This window comes from Sinocyclocheilus rhinocerous, unplaced genomic scaffold, assembly GCF_001515625.1.
Source record: "Sinocyclocheilus rhinocerous isolate Xijiao unplaced genomic scaffold, SAMN03320098_v1.1 scaffold1204, whole genome shotgun sequence".
In the NCBI taxonomy this organism is placed as follows: Eukaryota; Metazoa; Chordata; class Actinopteri; order Cypriniformes; family Cyprinidae; genus Sinocyclocheilus; species Sinocyclocheilus rhinocerous.
Genome location: NW_015654935.1, coordinates 448700 through 465202, shown reverse-complemented (window position 1 = coordinate 465202; position 16503 = coordinate 448700). Strand labels below are relative to the sequence as shown.

Here is a 16503-nt window from a genome sequence, read left to right as displayed (position 1 = left end):
ACATCATTAGAAACAATTGTGAACAATTTTGAATCGTGTGTAAACGATGACAACTGTGCTTTAGTTGTGTTTAACTTTTGCCGCTTGTGTTTAGCATTTTGCAGCACAAATGAATTACAGTGTGATAAGTGTTTAAGTGAATGAGAATGTGTTTAGAGTTTTGCAAAAAGAGCCTAACTGCCTGAACGCGTTTAAGGTTTAGCAGAAAGAGTGCTTTATTCGACAAATTGGTTTAAGCTAGGGAGAATCTGGCTGAGAGTGTTTTAGCAATTCATAAAAACTGTAATATGCTTTCTATGTATATAAAATCACTTTTGTAAATTTAATTTGATGTGAAAATTGACACCAAAATTGAATGTCTTGTTTTTGGCCCAAGTGCATGGCGTACCAAAAAGGCCAGGCATATCTCATAGGTCACCAATGCTGATGTTGTTAACATTAATCATTTGAGAATAAAGTATAACAATAATAATAATTTGAACGGTTTGATGTGATATGAGCTAACCGATCTTTAGATTTAATCACCATTGGTAGCGAGATTTATGGTAATGCTTTTTTCCTCAGTTGGTCAGAACAAACGTGACAGACTTGTTACTTACTTGTTCTGATGGCAGTATACGGGGAAAATTCTTATTTGGGTCATATTCCAAGACGTAGGCTAGAATCTGTGATTGCGAAGTACAGTAAATATCCACACCGGTGCGGTGACCGACTGCTACACATACTCTTCAGAACATTAGATTAATCCGCGCTGGAGCCGTGCCGACTCACAACCCACGCAAGCTAGATAATTCCGCACGCAGCTGCAATTCCAGGTTTTCAAACAGAGATGGCGACAAAGAGGCAAAACTTACGGACTGCAGCTTTAACTTTATATGGTCCACTCACCACCATAAAAGAATTTGATGTCACATCCCTCTGTGATTTTACGTCTTAATGTAGCTATATAGCAAATGTTAATACGGTCGTAACCTGTGTGATAAAGCTGGATAAAAAAACTTTGATAGATTATGGAAAAATACAGGCATTAGGGCAATCAAAACTGCATGCATGAATCAACTGTAAAAATAAATCCCATGTTTATTGCATTAAAAATACTGCATATTTCAAATACACTTCCTCAGTGCTTTGATCGATCCACCAATCAGCCAGCTTTGTCCCTGCAGCAACGTTTACAATCACAATCTGAAGTCTCTTGATACTGATATAAGACCTTACTTTACAGTAAAGACTTTACAGAGAACGTGTGTTTGTGTCCAATGCTAATGTCTGTACTGAGACCAGCTGATGTTAAATGGAATGCAATACACCAGACAGAATTTACGGAGAATTTTCAGCTCTAGAAACAAAGAGTTCTGAAATTCAGTTTTGGTGCGATTGTATTATAACAATCATTGAGGAGATGTTGTGTGGCAAAGTAATTAGGCACCAAAGAGATTCTGTAGGAAAAGTTCAGGTCATCTACAGGCAGGCAAATTGAGCATGCATACAGCATCTCAGAGAAAGAAATCAGGACTCCTCAAGGCATCATCTTGTCATATCCTATTTCCATGCATTGAACAAAGCATCTGAATCACAAAAGGAACTTTATATCAACGTTTAAAAGTTCTTATTTGTTGTCCACTCTTACAAAGTTCTTCAGAATTATAACATCCTTTCGTCTTCATGGGAGTCTGTAATTTCACCGATGGCCCAGTAAGCCTCAAGATGAGTTGTAAGCTGAAGTTCTGATCCAGATGCAGAGCAACAGAGGTCTGTACAGGAGTTAATGTACACCCTGCAGAATCAAGTCCTCACTCATGGTCAGTGCAAATAGAATTGTGCAAGTCTACATCACGTAGTGTCCCACAGTGGGTCCAAATAGCAAAAAATTGTCGTTTCCCATTAAAAATAAGAAGCCATAAAAGTCCTTAAAATACATTTACATGAGAAGGAAAACTGCATGAGTCAGAGTATAAATCTTAATTTTTAATTTATATATATATATATATATATATATATATATACACCCTAAATATTCAGAATATATTATCTAAAAACAAGTCTAAATATGTTGTGCAGTTTTTCTTCTCAAATTTATCTTGTTTTAAGGGGACAGATTTTTTACTATTAAACAAGACAAAATACTGAAAAAAACTGTAGTCCAGAAATTTGCAGTTTCCTTCCTGACTATATTTGGTGAGGAGTGTGGGGTTTCTTAGGGTATTGCTGTCTCCGTAAAGGCGGATGAGGAGCAGGTCTGTACATAGAAATAAGATTTTTATCAGATTACACTTTTTCCATAAACAATATTTTATTCACTTTCTTGTTGCATAATATTGCGGGGGGGAAAAAGCATCAGTCCTTTCACCTGGCAGGAGCAGCAGCTGACGCAGGGTTACGCGAGTAAGATGATGAAGATGCGGCAGGTCCTGGATGTCCCAGCAGTGGGGGTGGAGGAGGGTGGGATGAAGGATCCACAGGCAGTGGTTTCTTGGGAACCGGAGGTTTGGGGGGAACGGGGTTCTGAAACAGGATGAGGTGATTTCAGAAGAGTCAGTTTTTTTTTTTTTTCAAACTTTTTTTTGTTTTACAAGTTTAATTTGCAATACATTATAGTTCAAAATAAAAGCAAAAGGATTGCACTGAGAGAAATAGATACTCTCAGATGTATCAGAACAAGAGCTGATTAGTGTTGTTAATAGAGGGTTACACTTTTCACGCCTGTGGCAATACCTGTCGTGTAGAGAGGACAGGGTCAGGAGGGAGAGGCTTGCTTGGTGCAGCCGGTCGTGCTCCTGTGGGCTGGACGTACAGTTGCAGATGCAGCCATGTGACAGAGAAAAGCAAGCGCTGGGTGAGACGCTTACTGTGCCATTTTACTCCAAACCCCTGGGAATCACTCTATTCCACCATGATTTTCGCTTGATCTTAAAATTTATTTTTCTGAGACCAGACTGAATCATAGGCCATGCACTGCACAATTGATTCCTCTTATTCATCCATGCAAGAGGCTGGTCAAATAACTGTTTTACCTTGCAGAGAGACTGGGAGAGATAAAACACATGCAAAATATTGGGGGGGGGGGGCAAAGACTTTTTCACAGCACTGTACTAAGCTTGAAGTAAAGGTTAACACTGTTGCTTTGATATCAGCTACTCTCACATAATGATTAGTACACAAAGTATTTCTGCATAATGTATCACAGAATAGTTTTTACAAATCAGTTATTATTAATAGTGATGTTCTCCACCCCTTTAACAGGTCAAATTTTATTGTGGAAGGTGATATGTCTAGTGGTTAAATGAGCACAAATGTTGTGTCTTTTTTTATTTCTTTGATGTTCAACATTTCAATTAAGCTGCCTTCAGGTGTGACAAAGTGTTTAAAATACACATAAATAACTGAAGTCATGAAGTCACTGCTTCTAGTGTTGACGTACACATGAACAATCACTTTTTCATACAAGGGCACTAAGGTTATATACAACATTTTAAACATTTTTTATGTGTTTACATTTTTAAATCTTTGTTTATATCTTTTAAACGTATTAAATAATTATTTTAATTAAATTTAAATGTAATTTTAAAATGTATTGTACATTTGTTTTATTTTATTAATTAAATTTTGTACTGAATTAAATGCTTTTTTTTACTAATATTTTATTTAAATTTATTCAATAATTTAATTTAATTTCCATCCATCCTTTTCCCAAACCAGGGTTGTGAGTTAATTAAATTTTTGCTCTTTCATACATTAATTAATAAAAATCACTATATGTGATTGCATATGTTGTCTGTTAATGAATATTGGTTTACTAATCTAATTAAGCATAAGCATTCAAGGAAACTGAACTTAACTTACAACTGGAAGTGCACATTATGATGAATTAGATGTCGATAAAGCTTTTTATATATGACGATATTATCGAAAATATTCCAGTTTACATATGACCTCTTGCTCTCCCCCAGTCTGATCTCACAGGGCACTGGGATCTCAACACACTCCATTCACTCCAGAGAACCATCAGTCCATCCACATGCACCAAACCACCATCATCATCATCTTACTGTTAAACCCAAATGACGGGGACACAAGCACACCTCCACATGCAAAACCACACAGAAACACGGACCACAACTAGGAACACAGAGGGAGTTTCAAAAGGTAGACACTTTGGGCCAAGACAAAATAAATAACAGACACAGTCAAACATGGCAGCTAGCAGCAAATGCTCCCTCTACCTTGCACTGCATCTTGCTCTCTGAGGGGATGGGGTCAGGAGGGAGGGGTTTGGTGGGAGGGGCGGGCCAATGCCCCGCCAACTGAAGAACCAAAAAGAGCAATAAAAATGATATTGTTTGTGGTTAACACACACCGCTACATCTACCAGAACACCTCTAAATACATCTTTGTTCCTCACAAGCTTTGTGAGCAGCAATGACATTTACCTGAGCGGGTTTAATGACAGGATCAGGTGGAAGAGGTTTAGTTGGAGCAGCAGGCCTGTTTTGAACCTAACAATAAGACAAAAGTGTTGCGGAGGGGGTAGTAGAGAAGCAGTGCATGCATGTTACAATAAGGAAAGTTATCCGTTTTAGGCAAGGCAGTAAGCCAAGAATAATTGGCTGACATTGTTATGACAGCAGCAGAAGGAGACTCTGTCAGACATTTTTGAAGTATGTGTTGAAACAATAATTCATGCAGGAAAGATTCGACAGAGGAGCAATGTACTTGTTACATACAGAGAACAAAGCATTTGGCCTCTAGTTTTACTGCATCTAGCACATTTTTAGTCATTTTCCTGTGGATCGATGATAGAGTCAACCAGACCAATTTTGTTATCCAGGTGAAAGGGCAGGACTATGACTATAACCCAAACAATGTGTATCAGCCTCAGTAGCTTTAATTGACCTTTCAACAGACATCTATCACCAGGATTTTGCCTCAGTCCTAGTTACTGATAAAGAAAATAAATAATCTACCACAAAGAACCACACGATACATTCTAGGGTTGGATTGTTACCAGAATGTTTGCTTTGATACGATACCAGATTCTGTTATCTCAGTATTGATATTATATCTGTACCTTTGGCAACAATTAAACAGCCTAGGGAAACTGATGAAATGAGACTAGGGCTGTCAATAGATTCATATATAAAATATTATTTAACTTATATTATTTAAAAATGTTACTTATTTTACTAGTTTATTGGTCAAATATTTTGTAGTTTAGTTCCTTTTGTTAAGAAAAAAAACCCTCAAAGAGTGTTGGGTTCATTCATTTATTTGCTATTATTTCCTTTTTTTATATATAGATAAATTACAGAATTCAAACTACTGTTCAAAAGTTTGGGGTCAGTAAGATTTTTTTTTCAAATAAATGATTACATTTATTCAGTGATTATCAAAATTGATCAAAAGTGACAGTAAAGACTTTTAAAATGTTACAAAAGATTTCTTTTTTAAATCAGTGCTGTTATTTTCAACTTTTAAGTCAAGTTTTATGCAGCTGTTTTCAACACTGATAATAATAAGACCTGATTATTGTAACAAAACTATAAATAAAATTTCACTATAGTATCATTTTTACTCTATTTTAGATCAAATAAAAGCAAACTTTGTGAGCCTAAGACACTTCTTTCAAAAACAAGAAAGAAATTGGACATGGTGACCTCCCTGTGAGCTCATTTCTGTATTTCTGTGCAGACTCTTAGTAACCCTACACTGCGTTCTAGAAGATCATGCTCCAGTAATAGTATCACTGAATGGGCCAGATGCTCAGGAGCAGCAGCGTATTTCTGTAGAGCAGATTTACTGTACCTTGCTGACAGCCTGGGTGAGAGGGATGTCGCTCTGGTGGGCCCACTGGTACCTGAGCGGTTGCACCTGATCTCCATTTCGAGCATTTGCAAGCTCCACAGCAGGAGTCCTGCGGGGAAATGACAATTTCTTCACAATATTGCACTCAAACTAATGTTACATGTTGATGAGAATTATTTGTTGCTGGTCAATGTTATGTACATTTATACCAATAATATCACAGGGAATTCAATGTTTCAGAACAACAAGCATCTCATTATCTAAATCTACTTCACATACACAAGTGTAATAGGGAACTGGAAAACTGTGTGAAAAAGACATCTAGCAGGGAGACACTTAATATTTAAGACCAAATAAAAAAAATTCTTATCCAACCAGACCTCTGGTGTCTTAAAAGTAATTTAAGAAACTCTGACGTAAGCTGGAAGTTCTACAACGCACATAACCAGAGAGGAGCTTGTCAATGACAGCCAATTTCTATGATTCAAATTTTTATTTCATTGTCATTCAAAGCCCCTGCTGGTAAGAGACAAATGTTCAGCTACAGAAGTATAGTGACTGCTACCACTATGGCTTGTTTTGCACCACAAACTGAAGCTCCACATTCACAGATACCTCCGGTTTTCCTCTTTCACACAGTATTCAATATAGGCCACCGAGACCCCACTGCACCATGGGTAAAACACAGTAAAAGAATATCATTAATGATTTATAATATGATCTATGTCTGTGATGAAGGATCTCATCTTTTATCTAACATTAACACCTAAGGTTGTAATTTCTCTCTGGCTGTTGTATTTTCATACCAGTGTTTTTTTTACAGTATGTTTGTTCTCTACTATGCTGACTTAAGTGAGATTATCTAATTGCAATGGTGGCCTGATCATCTAGTTTAAAACACATGTGCCAAACTCTTAGAAATGTACTCTTTTTATTCATGTCTGTTTAATTTGTTTTTTAAAAACTTTTATACCATTTTCAAGAAACGTTTAAATTGAATGTGGTGTAACCATCAAGTAAAAAGTTAAATTGTCTTTACACCTTGAATACAATTTCGAATATTAATAAGCAGTTTATTTATTAAAATAATTTATTAATTATTTCTACATAATAAAAGATTATGCCAAACTACTAAATAAGGTTTTTCTTTTTAATTCTTTTTAAGGCTTTTTTCCCTTTATTATGTTGTCATACCTGTTGTCTCACCAGGAATTTTATGATTTATCTTTCCCCAAATTAATTTTAATTCAGAAATTAAAAACATGCTCATCGCATTTTAAGTCATTGCAAGCTTAAATTGCGTTTTTAAATGTATTTTTAAATAAATTATTTATTAAATCTCATGTTATTTGTCCCTCGATGAGTCATTGCCGCTTTAAGTAAAGTGAGATAAATTGCTTTAATAAAGTACGTCATCTCTTAACCCCTGTGTCATTCTGTCTTTTTCTCAGTCTTACCGGCTCTGTCGGCTCTTGTTGAAGGGGGTGTGGCCGAGGTACACAAGGCCTCGTCGACAGCGGGGGAAACGGAGTGCGACAAACAGCAGTGAGACCGGTAACACAAACAGGAAAATGACCAGCAGAGCCACCTGCGCAGGATCTGAATCTGTATACAGACAAAACCAGGCTAAACACTACCACGCCAATGTAATCAATGTGATGCATTACTGAGCCCAAATTTCTAAAGTTACATGTGAATCGGTTTGTGTGTGGTACCTTTGGGCTCTCGTGCAGGGCCGCTGTCCACACTGCCACCGGTTCCAGTGTATCTGCAGTCAGGAGGAGCCCAGCCTTCATCACAGTGACAGTTCTTATTACTGTTACACACCTACACAAACAAAGAAAACAGAGAAAAATACTTGATTTGCAAATCTTAATAATGTTCATAATAATAATGTTTATAATTCTCTGAAGTTACAGTGTCCACTCCTTCCCTCCCCCCTCCTCACCCCATGGCCATTGCACTTCCTGCGGCATTCCTCAACACCAAACATGGACACGTCCCGGCACTGTTGGTCTACACATGCCTGAGAATATAATGTTACAATAAATCAAACATGCAATAAATGTAATAAATTTCAAGTACGTTTTTAAAAAGTACTTTTTTCTCCAGGACTATAAATAAATGTATATATAATATTTCATATTGTAAAATATTACTCTTTAAAATAACTATTTTAATATATGTTCAAATATAATTTCCTCCTGTGATGGCAAATCTGAATTTTCAGCAACCGTTACTTCAGAATCAGAATCAGAATCAGAAGAGCTTTATTACCAAGTATGTTTACACACACAAGGAATTTGACTTGACGACAGGAGCTTCCAGTGTAGAAGAAAGTACAAACATAGTGCAGACATACATGATAGTGCAGACATACATAGGAATAACACAGTAGGGATGTAATATAACACTAATATAATAAAAAAAAAAGAAAAATTGAATAATGTACTATATACAGAAATAGAAGTATAGGAACAAAAGTAATTGTTTAGATAAATGTGCAGATATGTTTATTAGTTTATTTAATATAAATATAACTATGTTAGTTGTGATGGACGATGTATAATTATGAAAGATTAATTGTTCAGACTGAATATAGCTTGTGGGAAAAAACTGTTCTTGTGCCTGACTGTTCTGGTGGTCAGTGCTCTGTAGAGAAGTTCATCCGTTTTGTTAGGAAGGGAACGGACATTCGCAAGATGAATGCTTGGGAGCGCAGTCCGAAAGCCGCGAGCGCGGAGCTTCACCAGGGCGCCGGCGCGTTTCCCTCTTCTGCGTCTGCACGCGCGTTTGAACAACACAGCTGTACCTCCGACTAGAATGTCCAACAAAACGTCCGAATAATCAAAAACCGGAAAAATATTGTCTGGGATGTGCTGCTTAAAAGGAATTTGTCTGTCTCTGGTAAAACTTATAGAAGAAGAATGACAAAACACAGAACAAACAAAAACAATAAAAGAATCGCGGAGCTCAGCATCCTGGCTGCCATTTGCGGCGCCATCGTGTATTACATTCATTGTTCAATGTCACATGATCCTTTAAAATGTATTCTAATATGCTGATTTGGTGCTCAAGAAACATTTCTTATTATTATCAATGTTGAAAACAGTTGCTGCTTAATATTTTTGTGGAAACTTTGTGGATTCTTTGATGGATAAAAAAAAATTCCTAACCCTAACGGTAGTGTGTATCCACCTTTTTCCTGCCGCCATGATGCATTCTAACTTCCTTTTGGATGCTCTCGTGTTCCGGTCTCCATAAAAATCCATGTTAAAACAGGTTAAAAAGATTGACTGAATTAATTAAACTTTTTCAATATGACTAAATATAAAAATGTGCACAGGTTTAAGCTGTTCTGTTGTTGGCTGCCACAGTAACAGCAAGGAATTCCTGTACAGTACTTGTTTTGCGCACCAGGAAATCTGTCTGTGTCCGCGCTGTATGCCTTGCATAAACGATGACAAGAGAAAATGAGCATGGAATGCAGTACTTAAGTTCAAATACTGTGTGAAATAATAAATAATGTGTTAAAATAATGTGTCCTCTTATCATTTTGTGGACAAAATCCGGGAGCTGTATGTAGGATATGTGCGCTCATGTGTTTTCAGTGCAGCTAACCTCCAGCCGCTTCATGTCATCTACCCATTCATTAAAACAGGGGTCACCAAACTCGGTCCTCGAGGGCCAGTGTCCTGCAGAGTCCAGGTGTAACCCTAATCAAACACACCTGAATCAGCTAATCAAGGTCTTACTAGGAATACTAGAACCTTCCAGGCAGGTGTGTTGAGGCAAGTTGGAGCTAAACTCTGCAGGACACCGGCCCTCCAGGACTGAGTTTGGTGACCCCTGCATTAAAAGATGACAGGTGAGTTACTGCAAAAAAAGGGTCATTGCGACACTGTAAGGTGATGAATCTATGGCGCCATGTGCTTTTAAAACCATTTTCATAGGTTTAATGTTATATTATTAGCTCAGAAAATACGTTAATTTGACTAGAAACAGCAGAGACCGGAAATGTAAAGCATTGTTCCAGTATGAGTCGGGCGAGACTTCCACATTCAGGAAAAAGGTGGATAATCATATAAAATACACCTACATTTAAATAATAATAAAAAATCTAATTCATATATACAGTAAAAATTAATAGCTACAATGGCTAGATGGTAAGAAAATCTCTAATAGAATTTACTAATGACTCTGCATGATTAATTATACTAAATGTACGTAAAATTCATGTATTAAATAATTAACAATCCGAAAAAGTATACATTTTATGGACACTCACCTTGTTGGGCCCACAGGCTGTCCCCTGTGACACCATGGCTGGGTCAGAAACATCATCACCCAGATTAAAATAGGCGCCCCGGCAGGTAAAGTCACTCTGGTTCAGTTTGACTGTTGTGGTCTGAATCTCAGAGTTGGAGCCCAGCAGAGGACGTTCATTTCCACCCTGACATTGGATCCTACCACAGTGCACATCCCTAAGCAAAACAGAGCACATTTAAAACAAAGATTACAATCATATTTCCATAAGATCAAATGTAACTGGATGTAAACAACATTACAGCACAGTTTTAGCACATTTTGTCGTAATTATGCTTCCACAGTATATGCAAATAAATCACAAAACAGACAGTTGGATAATAAACATTTTAGGAAACGATCATGATTATGTGAGTGCTTGAAAATCATCAGATTCCAGGCTACATGTCCTCACCCTTTCAAACACGGGATGTAGGAACCGTTGGGCATCTGGCCACAGTTTCCGTACTTATTGCCCTGCTTATTCACAGAGGAAAAGCAGATAGGTGGAGCATGGGTGGAGTCTTAGAGGGGTGGAGAGAACAGAGAATCAACCATGATAAATCTAGACTCTAGGTGAGAATCCTTAGATTCATCATTGTGGAGCATGTGACACTCACTCTGTCCCCAGAGCATTTGGCACTGCTCGTCCAGACTGGCACACACGCCGCTGTAGCAGGAGGACCCGTCCTTGCATGACTCTCCATTCTGCAGAAACACATTAGGAGGACAGTAAGGCGAAGTGCCAGTGCAGTACTCCGGCAAATCGCACTCTCCCAACGGCTCCCGACACACCGACCCGGCCACACGCAGCTGCAGGGAAAGAGATGGAGGAGATGCGGTGAGACAGAGCGGCATTAGCAGTGCATGTCTAAGTGTGTAATCATATGCACCTTTACAAACCTTGCAGTTCTCACAGCAGATGCCATCAGAAGAGCACTGGGCCCCAGGAACCAGTTTACACGTGCTGGCATTGCAGCAAGGATCATTACATTCCTGAACACACACGCAGACAGGAAGCAGATTACAGAGGTGAAGAGCGTATTACTACTTTTATTTGTTTTACAATCCTGTAGTCTGATATGTTCAGACAGAGAGTTTGCCATCAAATTCTTAATAGCCCTGATGATTGGGGGTGAGAATTGTTTGTAATCTTGCGATTCTCGGATTTTAATCGAATTTCGTTTTGATTTATTAAAACTACTACATTTTCTCATAGCAGATCAAAACTGCATTGTTGAGAGGAAAAAAAATAGATAAGTCACATCTGTGTACATTTTATTACATTCAGAAATAAATGTAAAATACTGCTACATAAAATAAAATGTTTACAAACATTATAAAAACTATATTTTCAACTATAAAACTATATAATTACATCTTAGTTTGTTTCCCTCGCTCCATAACAATCCTTTAAAGTCAACAGTATTTAGAACAGAACAGGAATTAAACATTTAAAACAAACTTAAATTATAGTACCATTATAAACAACATTTATTACAACCACAAATCTTAAACAAATTTATTTAAAGTGAATGATGATAAAGAAAAATGTCACATATTCTCGGAGAATACAGTACTTTGTTTGTTCTGTCTTTTTTTTCATTTCTGGATGGCGGTGTTCAATGTGAGTCTCAGTTTTTTTTTTTTAAATGTGCGCGGCAGTTTTGTCAGTAAACTCACTGCATAATAAATTCTGCGCAGCTCTCGCAGTTGACTTCCGCCTTTTTTGTTCCGACAACATTACATTATTAACTAATATTTAGGAAATCAATTTTTGAAACTTGTACATCGTTTCAAATTGTCAGAAGATAGAATCACGATTCATACGTTAATAAATGTTTACCCCACCTCTACTGATGATTTTTCATTTGTGCCTGTAATGTTTGCTGTCAGGAATAGTTCAACCCCCCCAAAAAGAGAAGATTCTGTCATTTTTTACACATCTTCATGTTATTGCAAACCTGTATTTCTTTCTTTCCTCTGTAAAACTATACAAATTTCAATATGTGACCTGTGCTGGCAAAATGAGTCGCAATGAGCAAATTTTTTATGTTTACAATCTCCATTAAACAAAAACCTTCAAAATGATGTATGATTTGTTGGAATTGACCAAAAAAAAATGACTGAGCTACACCCGTTTGAAGCTGATAGAGTCAGCAAAGTCAATTTTGAGAAAAATCTAGTTAAAGTTTTCTGAAAGTTCCAAAGCAAAATCACCTAGCAACATTGCATCTTTTCTTCCACTTCTTTTCTTAATAATAACTATATTAATAATCACAATATAACAATTTTTTGTTTTATCTTTACCAAATAGGCTAATCAAATGTAAAAATCACTTTAGTGTGTTCATTACAAATAAACTGATTGTTAAAACTACAAAAGCAGTTCAATCAAGAGAGCAGCGAGTGATTCCCTCTTTTCTTTTATTGTTAGATAACATTAATGAGGCAGACGGCCTATACTATATTAAGACCTACTGTAATGCACAGATCTAATATCATGTTACATATCAGATGTTTTTCCCCCACAGTTAACCAAACGTTCACGTAAGACATAACAGATTATGTTTATGTGAATACTCCCTAAGACCCATATTTTGAAATACTGTAATTCTGTGTATCGGGATCGCACACTGTCTGAGAGATGCAATTTTATGTGCACACTTCAAGATGTGGCAGTCAGCATGATCATTTTGTTTACATCAGCATGGGTTTGAACATAACATTTCACTGGTTCAGACTCATGCCATCGACAATTCGCTCTGAATATTCACAAATACCAAACTTGTGCTGAGGGGAAGCACCAGTTGTCAAGAAGCGATCAGAGAAAAAGGTAGACCTCTCAGAAAACATACTTACACATAAAGATAATTTTAGATGTTTAATTACTATTTGGAGCATTGGGATCGCTAGACGAGGGCTTAATGAACTCATTTTTGTGAAAACCTCAAATTCGGCCATCATTGATAATTTTTCACTTTTTTTGCCTGTAGCACAAAATTAACCTATGCACATTTCCACTAACTTTGCCAGCACGGGTCACATTATATTTTGTTTCACATAAGAAAGCAAGTCACACAGGTTTGGAAAAACAGGTGAGCAAATGATGACAAATGAATTATCCAATTAAGCAGTTGTCACATTCACTTGAAATGTAATTTTTGTCAGGAACCAATAGGCAGAAGGCATTTTCTTACATCCAGCAGGCCGCAGTCACACTCCTCTCCTTTCTCTACATACAGGTTTCCGCAGCGCGGACCTCCCAGAAGACTCTCTGGCTGAGGCACGTTAAACAGACACATTCCACCACCGTGCAGTAGACTGAGAGAGAGATCCCGTTCGCTGCAGCTGCTGAAGAGCTGACCGGGCATAAACCTGCACAAGGGAGCATTTACTGCATACCGCACGATTTGTCACCAGCACTATATTATCAGATAGTAACAAACACTCACCCAGTGGAGGGCTCCATGATGCAGCCCCCAAGCCGAGGCTCGTTCTGGCACTGGCAGCTCCTGTCGACTGTATCGTGACTCATTCCCAGGTTGTGACCCAACTCGTGTGCCACCGTTGATGCTATACCTAACACACTCACCAGGTGATCCTACGGTACAGGAAACAGGTTAATACTAAAACAAGACTTTTTAGTGCATAAAGACCAAGATAAAATGAAAGATTTCTCTTACCACATTCACTCCTCCTGACCGATCCTTTGAGCACATGGAGGACTGAGATGCCATGCCAACTGTTGTCCCATCAAATGATTCACCCCTAACACATAAAAGCAAATAATGATTTACCATAACTGTTCAAATCTGATAACCTGGTGCCTATATTTTCCACAATGCATCTGGTCCTACATGATGAGCTGTGCGTTGTCATGCCGTAGTCGTGCTAGAAGCTCCCTGGTCCTCCAATCCAGGAAGCGGTTTAGAGTTTCAGTGGGATTTTTATCCACTTTAATTTTGTCCTGGTCACTCCAGATCTCCAAACCCACCAGAGCTACACGTACATTCAGTGGCCGGTAGAACTGGGACAGAGGACCAGACAGAGATTTAGACAGAAGCCTAGACTCACAGTCTTACCGACCACAAAATTTTGATCAGTAGTGTACTTGCACATTTAGAAATAAAACTTACCCAGTCTACTTGGTTTGCCACATCCAACATGCGGTAAATTATGGTTTTATTATTCTTCTGATAATTCAGATACTGTGAGGAAGAAACAGAAAAAGAACGGATTCAAAACTGAAACCTTAAATATTCAGATATTTAGACTGTAAAGCAATTAAGAGTAGATGTGATGCAGTACATGTACCAGTAGAGGGCGGAAGTGTCTCACAGCTCTGTTTGTGTGCGTGCACTGTAGGTGTGAGTGTCAGAGATGGAAATACCTCTACTCTCTTACCTCTTTATGATCCGCCACCAGCACCAGCTCAATATATTTGGTCTCTGAGAGAATGTCTCTCTTACTCTGTCACATAACAGCAGAAAAAGATCATGAGAAAAAACAAACAAATACACATGCCTATAAATACACTACGCACACACAGCATGCTCACCCTGTGTGTGTGTGGGATGATCTGAATGGGAGAAATAGAGGTATGTGACACTCCACAGTCTCTAGACTCCGATGTTTGTGAATCTGTAGGGTAGATCACGTGCATCCATCCTTCTTCCATTTCTCCGCTCCCTTCCTCTTCTTTGTCATGCTTTTCTTCCTCAGGATGCAGCTCAAAGCTCAGTGTGACGTTAATGACTATCACACCCCTGCAGAGAGAAAAAGAAGTGTCATTACTGACACCTTAACTAACACAGACTGAACATCATGTTAACACATAGCACTCATTGATAATCTGTTAAGAAATACAGACTCCTTTCTCATATTTCACTAGTGTTAATTTTGTCAGCCATTTTAATTTAGTCTTAGTCTTTTAAATTAGTCTTAGTCCTATGTCCTACTTAGTCCTACTTTTTAGTTTTTATCATATTTATTCAACCTTGTCCTGTTTTTGTTTGGTCAAGTTTTAGTCGACTAAATGTCTGCCCATTTTAGTCTAGTTTTAGTCAATGAAATCTTAGTCACATTTTTTGTCATGCTGTATAATGGTTAAACTGATAAAAATAAATTTTCCTCAATTATAATCGTAATGATTGTTTGAAATTTATTTTTGCATTTCAGGAATTGCACTTTCACCAATAAGCACAATTAATAGAATGTCTACACATACACATGGTTTATTTTACCTCACCTATTGTATTGATTTATTATAGGATATTTATTATATAAATTAATATCAAAGACTTATGCACTCTCTCTTTCTACATTATGTAAATAAAATAAAACGCGCGCACACACACACACACACTAATAACACACACATAAATCTAAACAGTCAAAAATAGACAGGATATTGGGTCCTCAGAACCAAAGGCCAGTGGCTTCTGAGAATTTTTCTATTAAAAAAAATCGGTTGAGCCCAATTAGATATGAATATTAAAAGATAAGATCAGATGATTTATCAAGGTATTATTATTTTTTACATTTAGATAAATATGTAAGGCAGAAGGCCATGTGACAGAAAAGATACTGTATGGGGTTCAGAGTTTTCCTCTTGAAGTCTGGACCATTTTTACATTTTGCTTAAAACAAACAATCCAAACACTCATCATGCGCAGAAAACAAAGCTAACTAGTCATTTCAAAGTTTATTTTGTTTTTCCTTGCCATCTACAAATAATTTTCCCAATTTTAACTATCATATGTTTATTTTAAAATGCATTTAACATACTGATTAATAATGCTAAATGCAGATGAAAAAAGTCTTGTCACAAACCTGGTTTGAACAGTCAGAATCATTTGATAGGTAAAAATATATTAAGCATTGTTGCAGCATTGTTTTCTGCAGTGTTTTAGCAAAAGTATCAATCTATTCTGCTGCTCACTGTGTTTCTGCTTCTGTTTTTAAAATAACCACGTCATCTGTAGCTCTTAATGGTGCTTTAGCGTCTTTATAGAGAAGCAACGCACACAGGAAGGGCTTGAATGAAGCCCGTTTGGCTCTAGATAAAGAAAAATATTAGAGGATATAACGCTGAAAGATCATTACAATAAACGACCCTGAGCGCTTGTGGTGTGAACCGCTCCGTTGTTTTAAAGTGCTGCTCACTTAAAGGGGTCATATGATGTTGCTAAAAATAACATTATGTTGCGTATTTGGTGTATTGAAATGTGTTTATGCGGTTTAAGGTTCAAAAAACACATTCTTTTCCACATAATGTATATTATTGTTTCTCCTCTATGCCCTGCCTTTCTGAAACGCGTCGATTTTTACAAAGTTCATTGGTCTGAAAAGCGAGGTGTGCTGTGATTGGCCAGCTATCCAGTGCGTTGTGATT

The 16503-nt window shown here is 37.3% G+C and overlaps 1 protein-coding gene across 6 annotated transcripts in view; it reads right to left on the bottom strand.

Moving 5' to 3' along the window:
* Positions 1-1057: 1057 nt before the first annotated feature.
* The window catches only part of LOC107717790 (disintegrin and metalloproteinase domain-containing protein 15-like), a 24618-nt gene continuing 9172 nt past the window's right edge, over positions 1058-16503 (bottom strand). For 2 of the 6 annotated variants that reach the window (XM_016524651.1, XM_016524653.1), the window contains exons 7-27: positions 14668-14875; positions 14514-14579; positions 14246-14317; positions 13967-14136; positions 13793-13877; positions 13562-13710; positions 13307-13484; positions 11011-11103; positions 10728-10920; positions 10523-10631; positions 10091-10286; positions 7751-7828; positions 7518-7629; positions 7260-7407; positions 6418-6468; positions 5803-5911; positions 4431-4496; positions 4224-4304; positions 2716-2784; positions 2351-2505; positions 1058-2239 (exon numbers count right to left, since the gene is read on the bottom strand). In XM_016524651.1, coding sequence (XP_016380137.1) covers positions 2170-2239; positions 2351-2505; positions 2716-2784; positions 4224-4304; positions 4431-4496; positions 5803-5911; positions 6418-6468; positions 7260-7407; positions 7518-7629; positions 7751-7828; positions 10091-10286; positions 10523-10631; positions 10728-10920; positions 11011-11103; positions 13307-13484; positions 13562-13710; positions 13793-13877; positions 13967-14136; positions 14246-14317; positions 14514-14579; positions 14668-14875 — 2458 coding nt within the window. In that variant the 3' untranslated portion in view covers positions 1058-2169. Of the gene's footprint in view, positions 2240-2350; positions 2506-2715; positions 2785-4223; positions 4305-4430; positions 4497-5802; positions 5912-6417; positions 6469-7259; positions 7436-7517; positions 7630-7750; positions 7829-10090; positions 10287-10522; positions 10632-10727; positions 10921-11010; positions 11104-13306; positions 13485-13561; positions 13711-13792; positions 13878-13966; positions 14137-14245; positions 14318-14513; positions 14580-14667; positions 14876-16503 lie in introns of those variants that run through there. The other 4 variants (XM_016524652.1, XM_016524654.1, XM_016524656.1 and 1 more) reach the window with 4 other exon arrangements.